General features: G+C 39.1%; 1 protein-coding gene across 1 annotated transcript in view; it reads right to left on the reverse strand.

The window, feature by feature from the left end:
- Positions 1 to 16,758, reverse strand: part of TULP4 (tubby like protein 4) — a 148,658-nt gene that overhangs the window by 20,270 nt on the left and 111,630 nt on the right. Inside the window, exons 6-8 of the mRNA XM_026844548.1 lie at positions 14,687 to 14,821; positions 11,025 to 11,191; positions 1,554 to 1,778 (exon numbers count right to left, since the gene is read on the reverse strand). Coding sequence (XP_026700349.1) covers positions 1,554 to 1,778; positions 11,025 to 11,191; positions 14,687 to 14,821 — 527 coding nt within the window. The remainder of the gene's footprint in view (positions 1 to 1,553; positions 1,779 to 11,024; positions 11,192 to 14,686; positions 14,822 to 16,758) is intronic.

The raw sequence follows: 16,758 nt of genomic DNA on the forward strand, positions 1-16,758 counted from the left end.
GGATTGCTTTTGCCTAGGACAATATAGCCTGCATGACACAAAACCACTAATGTACTACTACAGTTTCTTTCAAAATGAAAGTACAAGAAAAGAAGTAGGGGAAAAAAAGAGCCTCCTTAACATGGCTGAGATGGATATGGGCTGAGGAGTGATCTATAATGTAGTCCTCAAGCTGGAGAGGGAAGAGGAATGTATTCAGGGAAGAGGGTGGCTTGCCAGGCACTGGAGGCATAGCTGACAACGTAGGTGGGAGTATGTCGCTGAGGGAGAGCCAGCAGAAAGTATAAAGCAGTGCTGAGGAGGCTCCAGAAACACCCATGAAACAGCAGGGACATGTGGCTCCTGGGAACCCCGCTTCAGCCTCTTTGCTATGCAGCCATGCAACTGCTGCTGACCCTGGCATCCCCTCTAGGAGGTGGTCTGCAATGGCGTGCCCCTGTACTGCCTCTGCCCCTCTGATCCCTGTCATGGCTCCCAGCCTTGCTACAGCCAACATCTGCCTTCATCCCCTCCCCTCCCCAGCCAAGCAAGCATCACTGATACTCCAGAGAGGTGCAGGGGTGGCTCTGGGACAACATGGAAAGCATCCTGGGGAGAAGTAGGCGTGCTAGAAAGAACTGAGAACAATTGATCTGTTAAATGCTCTGCGTTTTGGAGATTGAGGAGTTGTGGTTACAACAAGGCATTTATTCTTCTCTGGCAAATGAAATGTTTCAGAGTTGCACAAATTGCCCTGATTACCAGTACCCAAATGGAACCGTGCTGAATCATTATTTTATAGACATAATTTGTTCTCATTTAATCTGGGCCAACTCCACTGATCTCAAATCAGTTATTCTAGTTCTGCATTGTTTTAACAAGGACCTGAAACTCAAGAGAATGCTGTAACACATACACAAAAATACATGTTTGAATGTAGAGCATTTACCAGCTAATGCTCTGGTTTATAGGCTGTGATAAAGAGTCTGGAAATCCTGAGATGTGACTGAGGGCAAAACCATGAAACAAAGGGATTAACAGATGGCTCTGCTAGTGGTACAGGAAAAGGTGTAATATCTGATTCATTTTTCCATAGCACCACTGGAGCAGTAAGGTTAGCAGAATTCACTATCGGTAGAAATACTTGGGCAGCCACAGGTCTGAAGTGTAACTTTCTGGCACTACAAGGACTCACTTAACAAGTAGGGAGGCAACAGTTTTACCACCGTGAATCTCTCCTATAACCGTGACACAGCACTATCATCAGCGTGAGTTTCTTCAGAAGTCTCTGTGAGTCACCAGCATATTCTACCCTTGGGATGTCCTTGGAAAGACCATCCCCATGGAATAATGCAGATCAGCATGTGTGAGCTTCTTTTCAGATTTTAATAGGTGCCAAATGCATCAGTGGGCTCTTGAAGAGGACAGGAATGACCTTAATCAAACTTTTAAAATGACAATTATGATAATTATATTATCTTATAATTTAACCATTGTCACTTAGGAGCACCATGGCAGGGGAAATCAAGCAACCCTTTCTCCTTCCTCACACACACACGTTTCTCTCCTTTTACCTTGATTGTTGGTATAAAGGCAGTGGTGAGGTACGAGCAGAGCCGCGGGGGCAGGGTCAGTTTGCTGATATCCTTGTCATCCCGCAGACAGCTAGCGATGGTCTGCTGGCACAGCAGCTGCAGACTGGAGACCCTGTGCTCGACTCTGACGACATATAATGCAGGTCCGGAAGCCATCAGCAGGCGCGAATCCCTGTGACCCCAACAGATGGAGATGATGGGACGCTGGATGGAGAGGAAAAGGATACAGCTTCAAAAGAGCCTGTACTTTCTCCAAGATGGTTCACAGCAAGTGATTACAGCACCAACCATGTTACCCCTAAGTCTTCCAGAAACTTTAAAGTGCACACTATTGCTACAAAAAGTGTGAAGAATGTGAACATCCAAAATTATTGGTAACAGTGGCTGATGTTTATACAGTTCTTTTTACTCACAAGGCTGAAAGCTCTTCACACAAGGAATTGTCTATTAAATTCATTACCTAGATAGAATAAGTAACTTTAAAGTCATACAGTGTTAAAAAGCAGGATCCTTTGATGCCCTATCTAGATGATTTTTTCAGTCATCTAATCAATTCTCATCCACTTGTAACGGTTCATATTTTACCACCAAAAAGTTAAATTATATGCCCCGAGACATTTAGTAAACTAGTGGGCAAAACTCAGTTGGCTTTCTTGTCTTGCACTTAATCTTCTGCTGCACAGTGTCTTTTTTGAACTATTCCCAGAGGAACTGAACTGGGAAAGAGCACCAGAAACAAAACATGGAATGTCCTTTTGTCTTCCACTTGTCTACATTCAGAAATATCTAAATTCATGACAGTAAAACCAGAAAGAGTCAGTGGTGACTGGTACTGTCAGAATGTGGAGCAGAGTAATAATAATGCAAATGCTGCTTTGGACAATATTCCCTGCCACACGAACATTAAGAGTTCACGTGAGAATACAGAGCTGTGCTTGCAAGAAGCCCTTTAAACTCTCTTCCTAAACCCCATCTTTTTCATCTAAAGTACCGGTCTGTTGTGACATCTTATAGTCCTATCACTATTACTTTTGCCTTTCATAAGTGTTAGCTGCATCCACCTGTCATCTCTTCCTTTCTGTGTTACAACGCATCTGTATTTGCATAGATACACATGCTGTATGTATCTTCAATCCTGTAGCTGCTATCTCTATACAAATAAACAACACAAAGAAACTCTCACTCCATACTGTGCAGCAGGCTGCAAGCAGTGATCTACAAAAGGTTTACTCCTTCCTGTGAAGGGCTCCCTTCTTTTCACAATCTGTGACACTCAAAAGTTTAAGCAAACATGTTTTTCATCTAACCGTATTTACTAAAAGGTCAGGGTCTCTTTAGAATATCTTTGCTCTTCACAAGATACACCAAACAAGAATTAACTCTACAGAGGACAGGGGCCAAGGCACCATCAGTACTAACTTTTATCCATTCCTCTCTAGTCATATGGTATCCAGATACCTGTGTTAGATCAGCCCAGAAGTTACCAATCCAGTCTGGGGAAAAAAGCCTTCCCTTCAGTTACAAATTCAAGATGCTTAAAGGTGAGAAACTGGGACAAGATGTTTTTATGTGAATGATATAAAGCAGAATGCAGCTGCACAGCACTGTATCAATGTCTACCATCAAGATAGAGGGTTGGACGAAACAACTTTTTCAGATAAAACATCTTCCCTGCTATTTCATCTTATCCTAGATTGAAATTTCAAGGAAAATATTGGTTTTAAAGTGGGAGGAATGAAGAAGATTCATTCTCATTACATCTAGGCAACACCACACACACACACACACACACACTTTCACAGAGGCACAAACCTTCAGGCTGACTGATATGCAAATAGAAAGCAGCAACACGTGAACCTTGTGATTTTCACAGTAATTGCTAAAAGCATTTTGTAGTGGAGAACTTCAAAGGAATTGAGTAATCCTTTGTGCACCATCAATAATTATTACATGGCTTGTCATAACCATAATCTGTGGGACAGAGCCTTAAATCTGATGAGAGATCACATAAAATATCTCTTACTGATTGGTATTTTCATGATTTGAGAGTATGGCTCAGCCCTCATACTGTCTGGCAGCAATAAGACAGTTCAAGCCGCTTGGAAAATAAATGCAACTGAAAAGGCACTGACACAAGTTAGGTACCTGCCACATCTACTATACGACAGCCTGAGAAAGGCACCAGTAGAAGTGATCCTGATTTCCCCAAGGGCTGAAACCCAGCATGGGCAGAACTATTTGAGTGTTACTGTGGGATCCAAACCGCAATCTTCTGTTCACCTTGCATCAACTAAAGCTTACCTGTAAATATGGTGAAAGAACAAAGTATGTGACTTAGCACACAAATGTTTATTTATTGGATAGTTTAATGCCAGCTATCATAATCCAGGACAGCACACCCAAACAGCCTTACCATGAAGTCTTGTATGGCAGCTATTATAAGCCAATATATCACACCCAGATAGGCCTCTCTTCATCCAGAGTCAAACTTCTCTCCTCAGGTTACTGCTGCGTGCAAAGAACAGCAGAGATGCAGATAGCACCAGTACAAGAACCTGTGCAATCTTAAACATATTCCCAAGGAAAAAGTTTTTCAGAAGCTTTGAAATGCTGGGTAGGACCTCTGGCAACACAGCACTATGGAGCTCAGGAAGAGCAGAAAGTCAGAAGTCAAAAGACATTACCTCACTGCATGATTTTAGCAGTTTCCCAACAGGCAAGCATAGTTCAGCCACCTTCTAAACTTCTGAATGTCTGATTCCCTTATATAGTTTATGTATTTTTATATAAACAATATGTGAGTGGGTGCAAGTTTAAATACACACACACAATACCTACAAGTGTTGTACTGTTTGTAAATCATGACATTTCTACTTCTACATTTGTCCATTTAGTCTCTCCACACACCTCACATGTCTTAGTTGTCATATTTTGTCTCATCAAAGAGTCCTTGTACCATACTGGTTTGCCTTTGCTTACTGATTTGCCACATGCCTTGCTTTCCTTTTCTATGGAATGGTCAGGCCCCCAGTATTCCTCAAGCCTAATAACCAGAAACACTTCATTTACCGTGAAGGGCTAAGATTTAAGATGAGGTTCAGGGAAAATTAGCCCGTCATTACAGGCTTGGAGAAATAAAAGACCACCTAAATGCCAGATTTGACCTGACCTTTAAATGTACTGCTCCAATAATACTTTTCAATAACTATGCTTCCCACTCTTTCCCTTGAAGGACGAGGGATATGAATCAATTACTGCAGCAAGACGGTTATGAGCTGGCCAGATCTTTCCTTCCAAACTCTGCACAATTAAACTCCAATGTTCAATGCAAAAGTATTGCTTCTTATAAAGCGTCCACTTATTTGTATTGTTTTAGCAAAAAAAGGAAGGAAAGAAGTTGTTGATACTCATATTGTACCTCTTAGAAAATGAACAAGAAGATTCCAGCACAGAAGAATTCCATTTTCCATGTCTGCACACTTATTTTTACTGCTAGGAAGAAGGAAATGCAGCTACAAATATAACATTTAATGATAATTTCTAATTTCACTTTGCCTATAAAAATCCCATCAAGATTTGAAAAATCTTAGCACAAACTGTAAATACCAGGGTTTAAATACAAACATGTAGGGAAAAAAAATCCTGGAAAAAAACCCATAAACTTCTATACATAGACAGGATTCAGCTCTCTGACAATTATATTTTAGAAATAATTGGCTAAATGACAAAAAAAAGAGAGATGTTTTATCCGGAGAATTACTGACTGAAAACACATTTCAAAAAACAGCCAACAAGCAGCTCTTTTGCCGTTACTTTCAGGCTTGAAAGTCAGCTACATCTACTCAAATCTGTATGCCTAGCTGGGATGTTGACTCCCCTTAGAAAAGCACACAGTAATAGATACTCCTGCTAAAGCTCTGTGGTTGCTTCTTATAAGTCGCTCATCTGTCTCTCTTACAGGAGAGAACCTTTCATCACTTTTATGCAGTACAGTCAATGAAAACTGTTCAAGCTGATTCTTGCTGCCTGCTTTGTTCTCAGAAATCCTGAGCCATGGGGCCTGCCTGCACTAATCTTCTGGCACTGGAAGTCCCACTGGTAATGAAATAAAAATGGTATTCCAGGGCAGAAAGCCCAGCAACAAGTGTGATTTTTCTCAGGAGAGAGAACCCAACTCTAAAATACTATCTAGTGAATGGTATGTGTAAGTAAAACTCTGACATACGTTGCCTGCTAGATCTCAGTTTAGACTGCTGATGTTGAGACACACATTCTTCCCTCTGCTTTTCTCAGTGAGAAGCTGGAACGTGCAATGGCTGCAGTGTTCACCTGGCTCTTGCGAATTGTGTGTGCACATCTCTGTATTGCCACAGGATTCATGGATGGCTGCTGGAAAGTAAAATAACTTCTTCATTCTTCTGTTTCCCAAATTTACAGTAGGAATAATATTAACTAGTAAGAATTGACAGTGAGAAAAGGAATAAAGACTATGATGCAATCAGAAATTACACTGCTATGGCCTTATATGTTTTTTCATGTAGCAAACTCTTATTTGTTTTTCAGATGTTTCTTTTATCCTCTCTGTTTCCACAGTATTTTTTAATTTTTTAAGATTTCAATAGAATGATGAGATTCTATTTTAAGAGAATGACTCTGCTTAGACAAGTGTCTCCATTTTCCAGTCTTGATCATGATCCATTTTTGTAGTCAGAGATGATCTTGTGGCTATATGGAAACTACCAAGGTCCTTATTGATATCCCAAAGAATGTTTCACCAGCCAGTTCTAAACTATTGCTCTTGTTTCTTTTTCTGTGAGAAAATAAACTCTTCTTGAAGCTTTGCTGTCATCCAATAACACTTACATAGGATTAATTTCAGGCAATATAAATGAAAGGCAACATTAATTCAAAAGCAACAAACCTGAACACTCCATGTGAAATAAATGAAGCCAGAGTAAGCGAGGTCAGCTCAGCTGGGTAACATAAAAGGCAGCCTCTTGTTCCAAAGCCTTTTGATCTGAATTTAACCTAGAACTGCACCATCCTTCTCAGGCCTTCGTAAAATAACTTTTACACAACTACCAGGTTTCTGCAGGGTCACATCATCTTAAATCTATCCATTCAGATGCTGGGACATTTCTGGGACAGAAAGAGCCCATGAAATGCTGTGAAGGGTGCTGCTGACAGGAGCATGTTTAGAGCAAGTGAGAAGACTCCTGGAAACCTCTTGCATAAAGATTTAGCCTTTGATACATCGCTTTGAACTGGGGTTTAAAAATATTACACTGATAAAAATGCAATTACAGTTTTTCTGCATCTAATCTTGTTGTCTATATAACTGATTCTGGAACGTGAGGGGCTCAATTCACTCTTATCCTTCTTCATTGCACTTGAGGTTTAATCTGTTACACCAGTTACACAGTGGTATAAAATCATAAGCTAATGTAAATTTACTGTAGGTATATAGATGAGATCAACTTCAGAGTTTCTAAATCCATGTTCTTGTTCCTCTGGTCCTCCGGGACATATGAAAAAGAAAATTATAAAAACCAGAGAAGAAACCAAAATATAAGCCACCACTTTGAACCATTAGACAGAAAAAAATCAGAGGTTTGTAAAAGTCAGCAGTTAAGTAATTTTGAAGTGGTCCTGTATGAGACTCCTCTGTTTAAAGTTCAAATGGGAAAATATTAAGCAGCTGTATCCACTCAGAAACAACTCTAGGTAAGTTAATTGATATAATAAAGACCTGTCTGCACATCAGATGAGAAATTCTGAAGTGATAGAACTGGGTTGCAGCATTTCCAGTAAACAATTTTAGCAAGACTGTAAAACAGTCTTGAATGAGTTGATTCTCATCCCTGCTTGATGCCAGGGAAAGGTGGTGAGGATTTAACAAATAATGTAAGAAATTAACATTCTTCCAATAAAAAATTTATGATTTGTAGGGTAGCCTTCTGTAGTAAACACATTTTTAAATGTTGAAAAAGCAGGACCGTGAAAGCTGCCAGCTAAAAGAACTGGGCATATTTTTGGTACATCATGTTGGTGTTCATGTACACAAGGGCAAGTGTAGTTAAGAGCTAAGTTTTACAGAAATAGATAGTATATTTTTTAACAGTTATCAGCTGATCAACAGCCTTTAAGATATGCTCTTGGTATAAAAAAAATAACCAGTATCAACCCTTTGGAGTTACAGTATGAACCCAGTTTTCACAGAACTCTTTCCAATAAGGTAAAAAGTCTGATGTGACTTTCTGAAGTCCCTTCTGAAATTTTTTCATCATTCTTTCAAGGTTCAAACCAGTTTGATTCTGTGTAGCAGAAGCTCAGTACTTGCTCAGCACTTACCAACGCTTTTTCAGCTCTGTTCACTACATTCTGCAAATATATTCTTGCAGCATGTCAGGGAGGAAGGCTGAAGTCCCAGAGCAGGGAACAAAAGAGACCGTTCTACTATAATAACTCTACCATGCTGTTTATGAACATTATTTTTCATGCAAAGCTAGTGTGCTCACTTGGATACTTTTAAACAAGTGTGATTTCCCTGTCTAGGGTTTTCTAGTCAGCAAACTACATTTATGAACTATAAAATCCTACACTGAAGGTAACAGTTTAAGGAAGTTAAACAAATGAGACAGAGGATGCCAGAACCCTACTAAAGCTGGAGGAGAAGGTGTCATATAAAATACCTTGAAGGGATCCATAACGACAGTCATCATCTAGATGAGTAACCTGCAGTACCCAAATCTATTCTACCCTGGGGTTTGCCGTGACTTTATGTTAGTTAACATTTCAGCCAAGTTGTCTATAAATCCTATGTCAGTTTTAGACTGAGTTTTGTTATAAAAAATGGAATATCTTATTTCCTGAATATCCTACCAAAGACAGATCAGTATATTTTCCTGATAAAATTTTCACATCTGCTTTATCACAGAATTAGGAGAGAGAGCCACATGCAAAATCAGTGTTGTACCTGTAATCCACTGTTTTCTATCTTAGATGCAGCTTTACTTTTTTGACCTTTAAATTCAGAATAATGCTCATTTAGAATAAATCAATAACCAGTGGTGTATTTTATAAAATCTCACTACAAGTCTAACTGTCATGGTACAGAAAACTAATTAATTTACTCTTATGAATTTGTCATCAGACATATTACTGGAACCACTGACTCACTCTGCCATCTTTGCATATACACCTTTGGAGTTGAGGCAGAGAATAACAGAAGCTACTAGCAAGTTTTTTTCAACAGTAGTTTTTATCTGGTTTTGTTAGTAAACCAAATACTTAGTAACGTTCTAGCATACCTGTCACTTAGCTGGTAATATTGCTAGACCAGCATTCAAATACATAGAAGCATAAAGTCCACATGAGCAGACACAGGTGTCCTTCTGAAAGACCCCTCACTTCCTCCTGCAGCTGAGTAAATATGAATTTAAACGCACCAAATAAAGAGAATAAGCACTGACTAATAGAAGATGAGTGGCTCTAATTTTAGGCAGGTTTATGCACACAGTTTTTTAACACACATAAATACATCAGTTTGAATGCTATTTTCATCCTGGTTTCCCAAGGCAATGAGACTCCATGATTATGCTGTGAAGTGGTGGCTGCCATGCCCGACCCTCCCATCATTCACTTCCAACCTGGCTTACAACTTCTGAAGGTGTTGGCTTTTCATCTGAAGTTGACAATGGGGTAAGAAATCTCCATGACATTAAAATGCTGCAATTTCAGTGAAAATTAGAAGCTGGAAAGAGCAGAGAGGCTCGTGTTAGTATTTTCACTATGAGAAATACTGTGGTATGAACTTGAAGGTACCTGTTCTGTATGACCTGTCAGTTGCCCTGTTAAGTACTCATATAATGGCAGAATAATTAGTTCTCATATCAGCCACGATATGTGCTTTCTCCCAGATGATTAAGGAGAGGAGAAAGGAGAAGAGCTGAAAATATGAAAAGAAGTTGAAGTGATATAGGGAGAACTAGAGGACATGAAGGTATTTAAAGGGAGGAGAAATTGAGGTTACTGGGAACAAAGCAGTAAGAAAAGAGCCTGCACACACACCTTAAAGCAACCTGATCCCATCAGATCTGATGCTCAAACCTCAACCTGATTTCACAGCTTGACACCAGAGTGTTATACTGGTTCTACAGCTAACACGGACATACGATATTCTGGTACTGAAGTAACAGAACAAGGTTTGCTTTTTACCTGGTCTGGGAATAAGCAACACTGTTATAAACACATTTTCTCCAGAATCGATCCAGAGGAGAAAGGGCTGTGCTACCTTGCTGAAAGGGCTACAGACATTAATTAAAGGCTAAGGGCTAAGACAAATAGGCTAAGGTAAGGGCTAAGAGACAATAAAGCTGTGTGTACGGGTAAGTCCTTTAGGTACCTAAATCAGCATTAGATGTTGCTGTACATATTTAGGTTGGCTTTAGAGACCATTATTTATTATATTACAAAACTAAAGAATTCTATCTAAATTAGAGTGCTAATGTTAAGAAGCACAGGTTAATGCTAAATATAAGCAAACACAAAAGCTTAGCAGCTGGTTTACTACGTCATCCTTTTGTATCCATCCCAGATCAAGGTACTGCAAAAGAAATTATAATAAATGGTATCATCATTAAACATAATTAAGTAAATATATCTACAGCATTCTCCTTCACTTTCAGATTTCAAAGCTACTGTAAATTAATTAAATTTCACTAGTAACTGTCAGAAGTCAGAATGGAGTCATCTCTGTTCTGCAGAAAATGAAATAAACTGTGGAGAGACATTCAGCTGGGTTCTGAAATATCAGCAAAGACCTACAAAGCATGTTGTGCTCCTAAGCAGCACACAGACAATGTATTGATATTTACTTATCAAGTAACAGTGACCAAGGTTACAGTGAAAGTCTGTACAGAAGGTGGTAACAGAAACAAGACTTTCTGATTGATCCTTCTCTATCTGATGCCATAAAAAGTAAAATAATGTATCAAGTGATTGTACATTAGAAAATTACAGCAATGACAAAGAGAGAATAATCTTGTAGTTATGATACTGGACTTGGAATATTTTTGTCCAGCTCTTGGTTCTGCTACAGTATCAAGCAAGTTATCTAGCTTTTTTCCCTCGGTTACTTATCTGTAAACAACAGAATTTCCTTTTTCTATCTTGTCTGTTCACAGCCCAACAATTTTGGGAAAGAGACTGCTTCTCATTATGTATTTGCACAATACTTAGCAGAGAGGGCCCTAGAATGAGATGCACTCCTGGATGTCTACCTTAATGCAAACAACAATTATTTATAGTTCATTTTAATCTATGTCATATTCTAGAAAGCGTTCAGGACATTCTGCAACCATTTTCACATTGCAGGTGTATACCAACGAGCTAATGTGGGAAAAACATGTCAGCAAAGCATTGAGAACTGACTTAAAAAATACCTCCTACCTGTACAGGTGTCTCCAGAGTGTAGATATGTTCCCCGCGCACATTGTAGAACTTGACAAGTGCACTTTTCAACAGGGAACCATTGCTGAGGTCAACCAGCTGGCTTTGCTTCTCCATGCCTGCTACTGCAAGTAGGTCTCCTTGTGTACACCACTGTACCACCACATCTGAAATCACAAAGATGGTTTGCAATAATCACTGACTAGAATCAGTAGGAACAGTGTTTCCAGATGCTGAAAAGTGACTTGAACAGCTAAATTATGCTCTCAAAAGTTACCTAAGTACTTAGAAAGCTAAATCCTTTCATTGAAATAGTAGCAAATATGCCACAGATGCACTTCTGAGAATGACTCTTTATTTTGTGAATTGCAAAAAATGTGTAGAAAACATTCATTTTTCTCTCTCTTTGGTGAGTCTAGAATGTAATCAGTGGTTGCTCCTAAGGACAAGAATTTATCAGAGATGTTGAAAATCCTATGCACATCTTGGGGGTAAATAAGTGGAATCAAGTTAATACACAGACAAATAATCTCACTAAAAGAGCAGCGAAGACTCCTTGACTTGAAAGGCCTACAGCAAGAAAAAAGCAGTATATCTGGCAATGCCCCATGTTCTCACTAGCTGTGAATGTAACTTTTAGCATAACTCAAACTAGAGTTATAATTTAGTATGTCAAACTAGAAAGACTTCTGGATTTTTGTCCATAAATACATATGGCCTCCATGTCATAGGTTTTCTTTTGACACCTGACTTGTGAAAATCTATTCATCTGTCTAGCAGGAGTTTGCCAGAAGCACACAGGGATTGCTTAGTCTCTCATATACATGGATATGAATATACATATCAGTTACTTCTCCTACAGGCACCTCATGATGAGGAACGCCCACAGCTTAATTTGGGGATGCTAATTTCAAACCCTTATATCCTCCAGCTCTTTGTCACACTCAGGAAGAGCATTAAAACAGTATTTTGTGTTTCAGGGGCAGATGCAAGGAATACTAAGCTAGTCTTTAAACCTTTTTACTCTTAAACCAGAGGTGAAAGGCAGCTATTTCGTACTGAGACAAAGTGAAGGTAAAGACAAAACTTCTGTGCTCTGGGATGCTCAATCTGCCAAGAACCTTTTGAAGACATTTGTGGGCGAGAAGCTGTCTTCAAATGAAGAAGCAGGAGAGAAATGAGAGTTGGCAGGAAGGATCTCAAAATTGTTTCAAGTTGTCAACTTGTCATTTTCAGGGACTTTTATGTGAAATTTAAAATGGTTTTGTATTATTTCAACTTTCTGATATTTCTCATGGGAATTATGCTTCTGTACATATCAGAGGCAAGATGCATGTTCCTCAAGATAATTTTTTCACAGCTAGGCATTACATGCCTTTTTTTCTCTTAGTCCTCAACCCTCTAAGTAATCTACAGTGGGATTTAATTCATCTTTCTCAGAGAGTATAAAAAGCAGGTTAGAAATCAATGAGGCATGGTCGAGCAACTCCACTTTTGGTAACTGGCTTAACTACACAATTACCAAAGTGAAAAAAACAATCTCCTTTGGATACATGTCTTCAGGTAAAACTTTCAGTTGAACTCCATACCAAAAGGAAGAGGAGCGATTACTGCATCCAGCAGTTTTCTCTCTTTCTCTCAAAACTCCTAGAATTAGGCTGCTGCAAAGGCAGTGAAGGACTGGATGTGGGCTGCAGCGCTGCCCCAGGCTCTACAGCACGCTGCACTGGTGACAGGGTCTTCAACTGCTATTTAACCTTGATGGATAACAGCTTGACTGATAACTAGGTCTCAGCACAAGCACAAAGATTAGAAATCTGATGGGGGTTTCATCTAAGGTAACAGTCTGCAAGTCAATTAGTGTGTCAGAGCCATCCCTCAAACCTACTTGCCAGACACTACAGGCATGTATATCAGCAAGTCTTGAATAGAGAGCACTCTAAATGTGCAATAGCTCTGTGGCTAGTAGTTGTAGCTAACTAGCACAACTAGTAGATGCTGTTCAGCAGTGTACTGAGAATCACTGAGTTAAAAAGCATAAAGAAAGGAAAGACACAACTGAACCATTCAGGACCTCCACTAGAACTGATAAAACTTCCAGGATTGTTCAGGCTGGATGAAAAGAAGAGCTTGTATTCGGGTAATCAAATTCTCATCCAACAGCAAATGTTTTTCTGCATCAATTTAATATGAATATTCCCAGTAAAATGACAAAGCTAACCAAACAGCAAAAATATACTGGTATTGCTTGAAACAGTTTTATAGTATTACACATTGAGTACACTGCTCGTAACAGCAGCCCATAAAGACAAGGGCATGTGCATCTGCTGCAGAGACCACAACACAATATTTGCAGATTTCAAACAGAAACACATGAACTAAGACTCAAACACAACACTGACGATCACCCACTGTCAGCAGAATACCAAGTGGCTGGAGAGGATGGAGACCCTGAGCTGGGTGGTTTTGCACATTCTTGCATGTGATAACAACCAATATAATTACAATCACTTGAAAACAATTTTTATAAGAAGGTACAGAAACTGTTTATATCTATATGACAGTTATATGTAAAATACTTTCTACTGTACAATGCTTCAAAACAACAGTGATATCACCTTTCGCTGTCTATCTCATACACACTCCCAGTCCTTCTTTAGGTGACTTTTTGGCTGAAGTTTTCTGGAGCATGGGGTTGCCCCAGATTGCTACATTTTGTCAACCATGCATTTCTTGTGCTGGCACATATGGAAGCAGGAGTGGAAAAGAAACCTCAAAGGTGTTTTTTTTAACCTCCTAAGATACTACCCTACATAGTAGAGCACCCAGAAACTATTGGGCTGTTGTTAGAGCAACTTTTCACCAAAAATATCCCACTGTTAGAGAACAGCTAAGAGTCTGATCCAAGAGATAAATATTTTTTTTTCATCTAATACAGAACTAATTTACCTGTGGAGATGAAAAACAATCAGTGGAACCTACATTTAAGTATGTGCTTATGTGTCATAGTGAATGAAAACTTCTCCAGGCAAAGCACCGTAAATTGTACTGAGAGTGCTGGCAAAGCAAGGGACGTTTTGATAAGTAAGAACAGGAAATATTCCAACGTGAATTAAACATTTTACATGGAATACTGATCTTACAAACATTCATACACATCGCTTAGCAAGATGTATAGTCATTAATCAGTGGAATTATCATTCTCTCGAAAAAACTTGCCTCTAGATAATAATTCTATCAAGTTTTCAATATTTGTGAGAGTCAAAGCAGCACTGCGATTCATACCTGGTTACCAAAAGCATAGGAGGACACGTTGTAAACTAAAGATATAAAGGAAATATTACGTAGCAGGGGCATTCACACAAAGAAGCACAAACATATTAGCACATTCAGCTGGAAAACAGCAAACAGATCAAATTTGGTCTAAAAAAACTGCCATAAAAACACAACCTCAAAAATGGAAACATTTTTTCAAACACCAACTCTTCTCAGCCAAGCGCCGCTCTTCCACCAGCAGGTGTCACTGCTGGAAACAGCAATAACGGTGGCCAAGAGCTTCTGGGTTAGGAGAAACAACCGCAAAAACACAACCTATACACACAACGTTAAAAATCCACGAAAAACAGAGGATAGGAAGAGGGTGAAATGGCTTCCTTTTGTACCTTTCAACCCTGAGCGGATGATAGTAGGAGACAAGTCGTCGTAATTGTTCATTAAACTAATGTCTCCCGACGTGAAGCTGACAGTAAGTAGTGGCTTGGTGTTCTGCACCGGGACTGGATACGCAGCTGGTCCATCTGCAAAACAAGGCTCGAGTGAGCAAAAGGCAAACAACCAAGAAGTAATATTATATCCAGGCTGAAATACACTGTACTGCAGCCCACTGCCATCAGGAACAGTCCCAAGCCTCAAACTCGACCTATTTCTGCAACATCTATGAGCAAAAGCAAAAGCAGATTTAGCTAGTTCAAGTTTGTCTGCTTTGGTGAAACCCCAATGTTTTTACTTTGGGAATTTTTACTGCAGTATATTCAGTATATCCATGATTTATGCATATACTATTATGTTATACAGTGGTGGTTTTCAATCTTTCTCTATTGCCAACTCCCCAGTGTCCACAAATTGAAAACCAGTGCTTTGGAAGACTTGCTTGGGACCCAAGTTGAAAACCTGTGTAATAAACATATAATCACATTAAAAGCTATTTGTTAGATACACTTTCTGCTTGGGCAAGTGCTGGGGATTCCTCCTGAAATCACATAGAGACATTCTAAGAACGTCTAAGACAACATTCTGACCTTTCACAAATTACTATATTCTAGGCAGGAGCATGAAGAGTTACCTGCCATCCTGTATAACAGGGTCCAATGCATTCAAAGGTAGAGGTAAGCCCAAATGGAACACCTGGATTTAAAAAAACATTTCCGCAAAGTCCCTGCTCCTCTGGGCTTGTTTTACAGCATTTGTTGAAATTCCCTTATTCAAATACTTTATGACCAGTATTACCATCTGTAGCATTCACTGTTTAACTCTTTTTGTTTACATTTTCTGACAAGAGACGCTGCTGGCCCATGATAAAGTGCCTCTCAGGACCAAGACAGCATCTTTTCAGTCAACAAAAAAGGCAGAGCCAATTAAGAGTGGTATTGCTTCCTGAACATGTAGAAAAACTGATCAGAAACTATTTTGGAGAACGATGTCTAGTAATTAACATCTCTGTGTGTGTATCATTTCATAAGAAAAACCCATAAAACTTCCAGTCCTTCCTACACATCTGTGTGAGTCAAAGGCTTGTCACCTTCGAGAGGTTTATGCTGCATCTGCTCTAAAGAAAATACATGATGTTTGGGTAATCTTTAAAATAGGCTTGTAGGCTTGTAATAAGTCCACCCACCCCCAACTGACTCAGAAAAAGCTGGCCCATTCAGATCATTTAAGTTCTCATCTGTGTATTCTGCAACTTCACCATCCTCCAACTGGAACCTCAGTATTTAAAAAAAAAACAATGAAAAACAAATTTAATGTTGTTCTCTTGGTTTGGAAGCTTGCTAGGAAATGTGAAGTTTGTTTCTTATCTTCTAAGGTAAGAAATCTCACCAAGTACCAAAGGTGAGGCATGAAAGCCAAAACAAAACTCAGTTTTAAAAGATGCTAACAATTACCAGATGATCACATTATCTTCCACCATTATTTGTTAAATACATATGCTTATTATATTGGCATATATACACACATGGTTCTAAAAAAGGTAGATTTTTGGACTGCATCCAAATTAGAGTTAAAACTGCAAGAGTCCTCAATCCAGTGGTTCAGATCTGAGATGCAAATTCAGAATTATTTCTATCTAGTATGTATTTAAATTTTTCTTTGTACAATCACTGCTATATTAATTCGGTTCTGGAACACAGAAACAGCTTACCTAGATCTTACAGACTAATCAACGGCATTAACAAGAAGTAGTATTAGCATACTTGAACAAGAAGGATGGGGCTGACTGTGCATGGATACCTAGGCCTCCTAGGTCTTTGCTATGGATGACTTCCAGAGAGTTTAAAACAAAAACATGTCACCCCATGAGTTATATTTATACTTAAGGGGAGGGAAGGATTCCTTCCTGACCCTCAAACTGGCAATGTGCTCTGAAGTATGGGAATTAGTAACTCCAGACACCTCCACACACCCTTCTTCTACCCTGTGTAATTGCAAGAAATATTTTAATTTCCAATCCTTCTAT

Source organism: Athene cunicularia (assembly GCF_003259725.1).
Source record: "Athene cunicularia isolate RWA chromosome 3 unlocalized genomic scaffold, athCun1 chr3_part1, whole genome shotgun sequence".
In the NCBI taxonomy this organism is placed as follows: domain Eukaryota; kingdom Metazoa; phylum Chordata; class Aves; order Strigiformes; family Strigidae; genus Athene; species Athene cunicularia.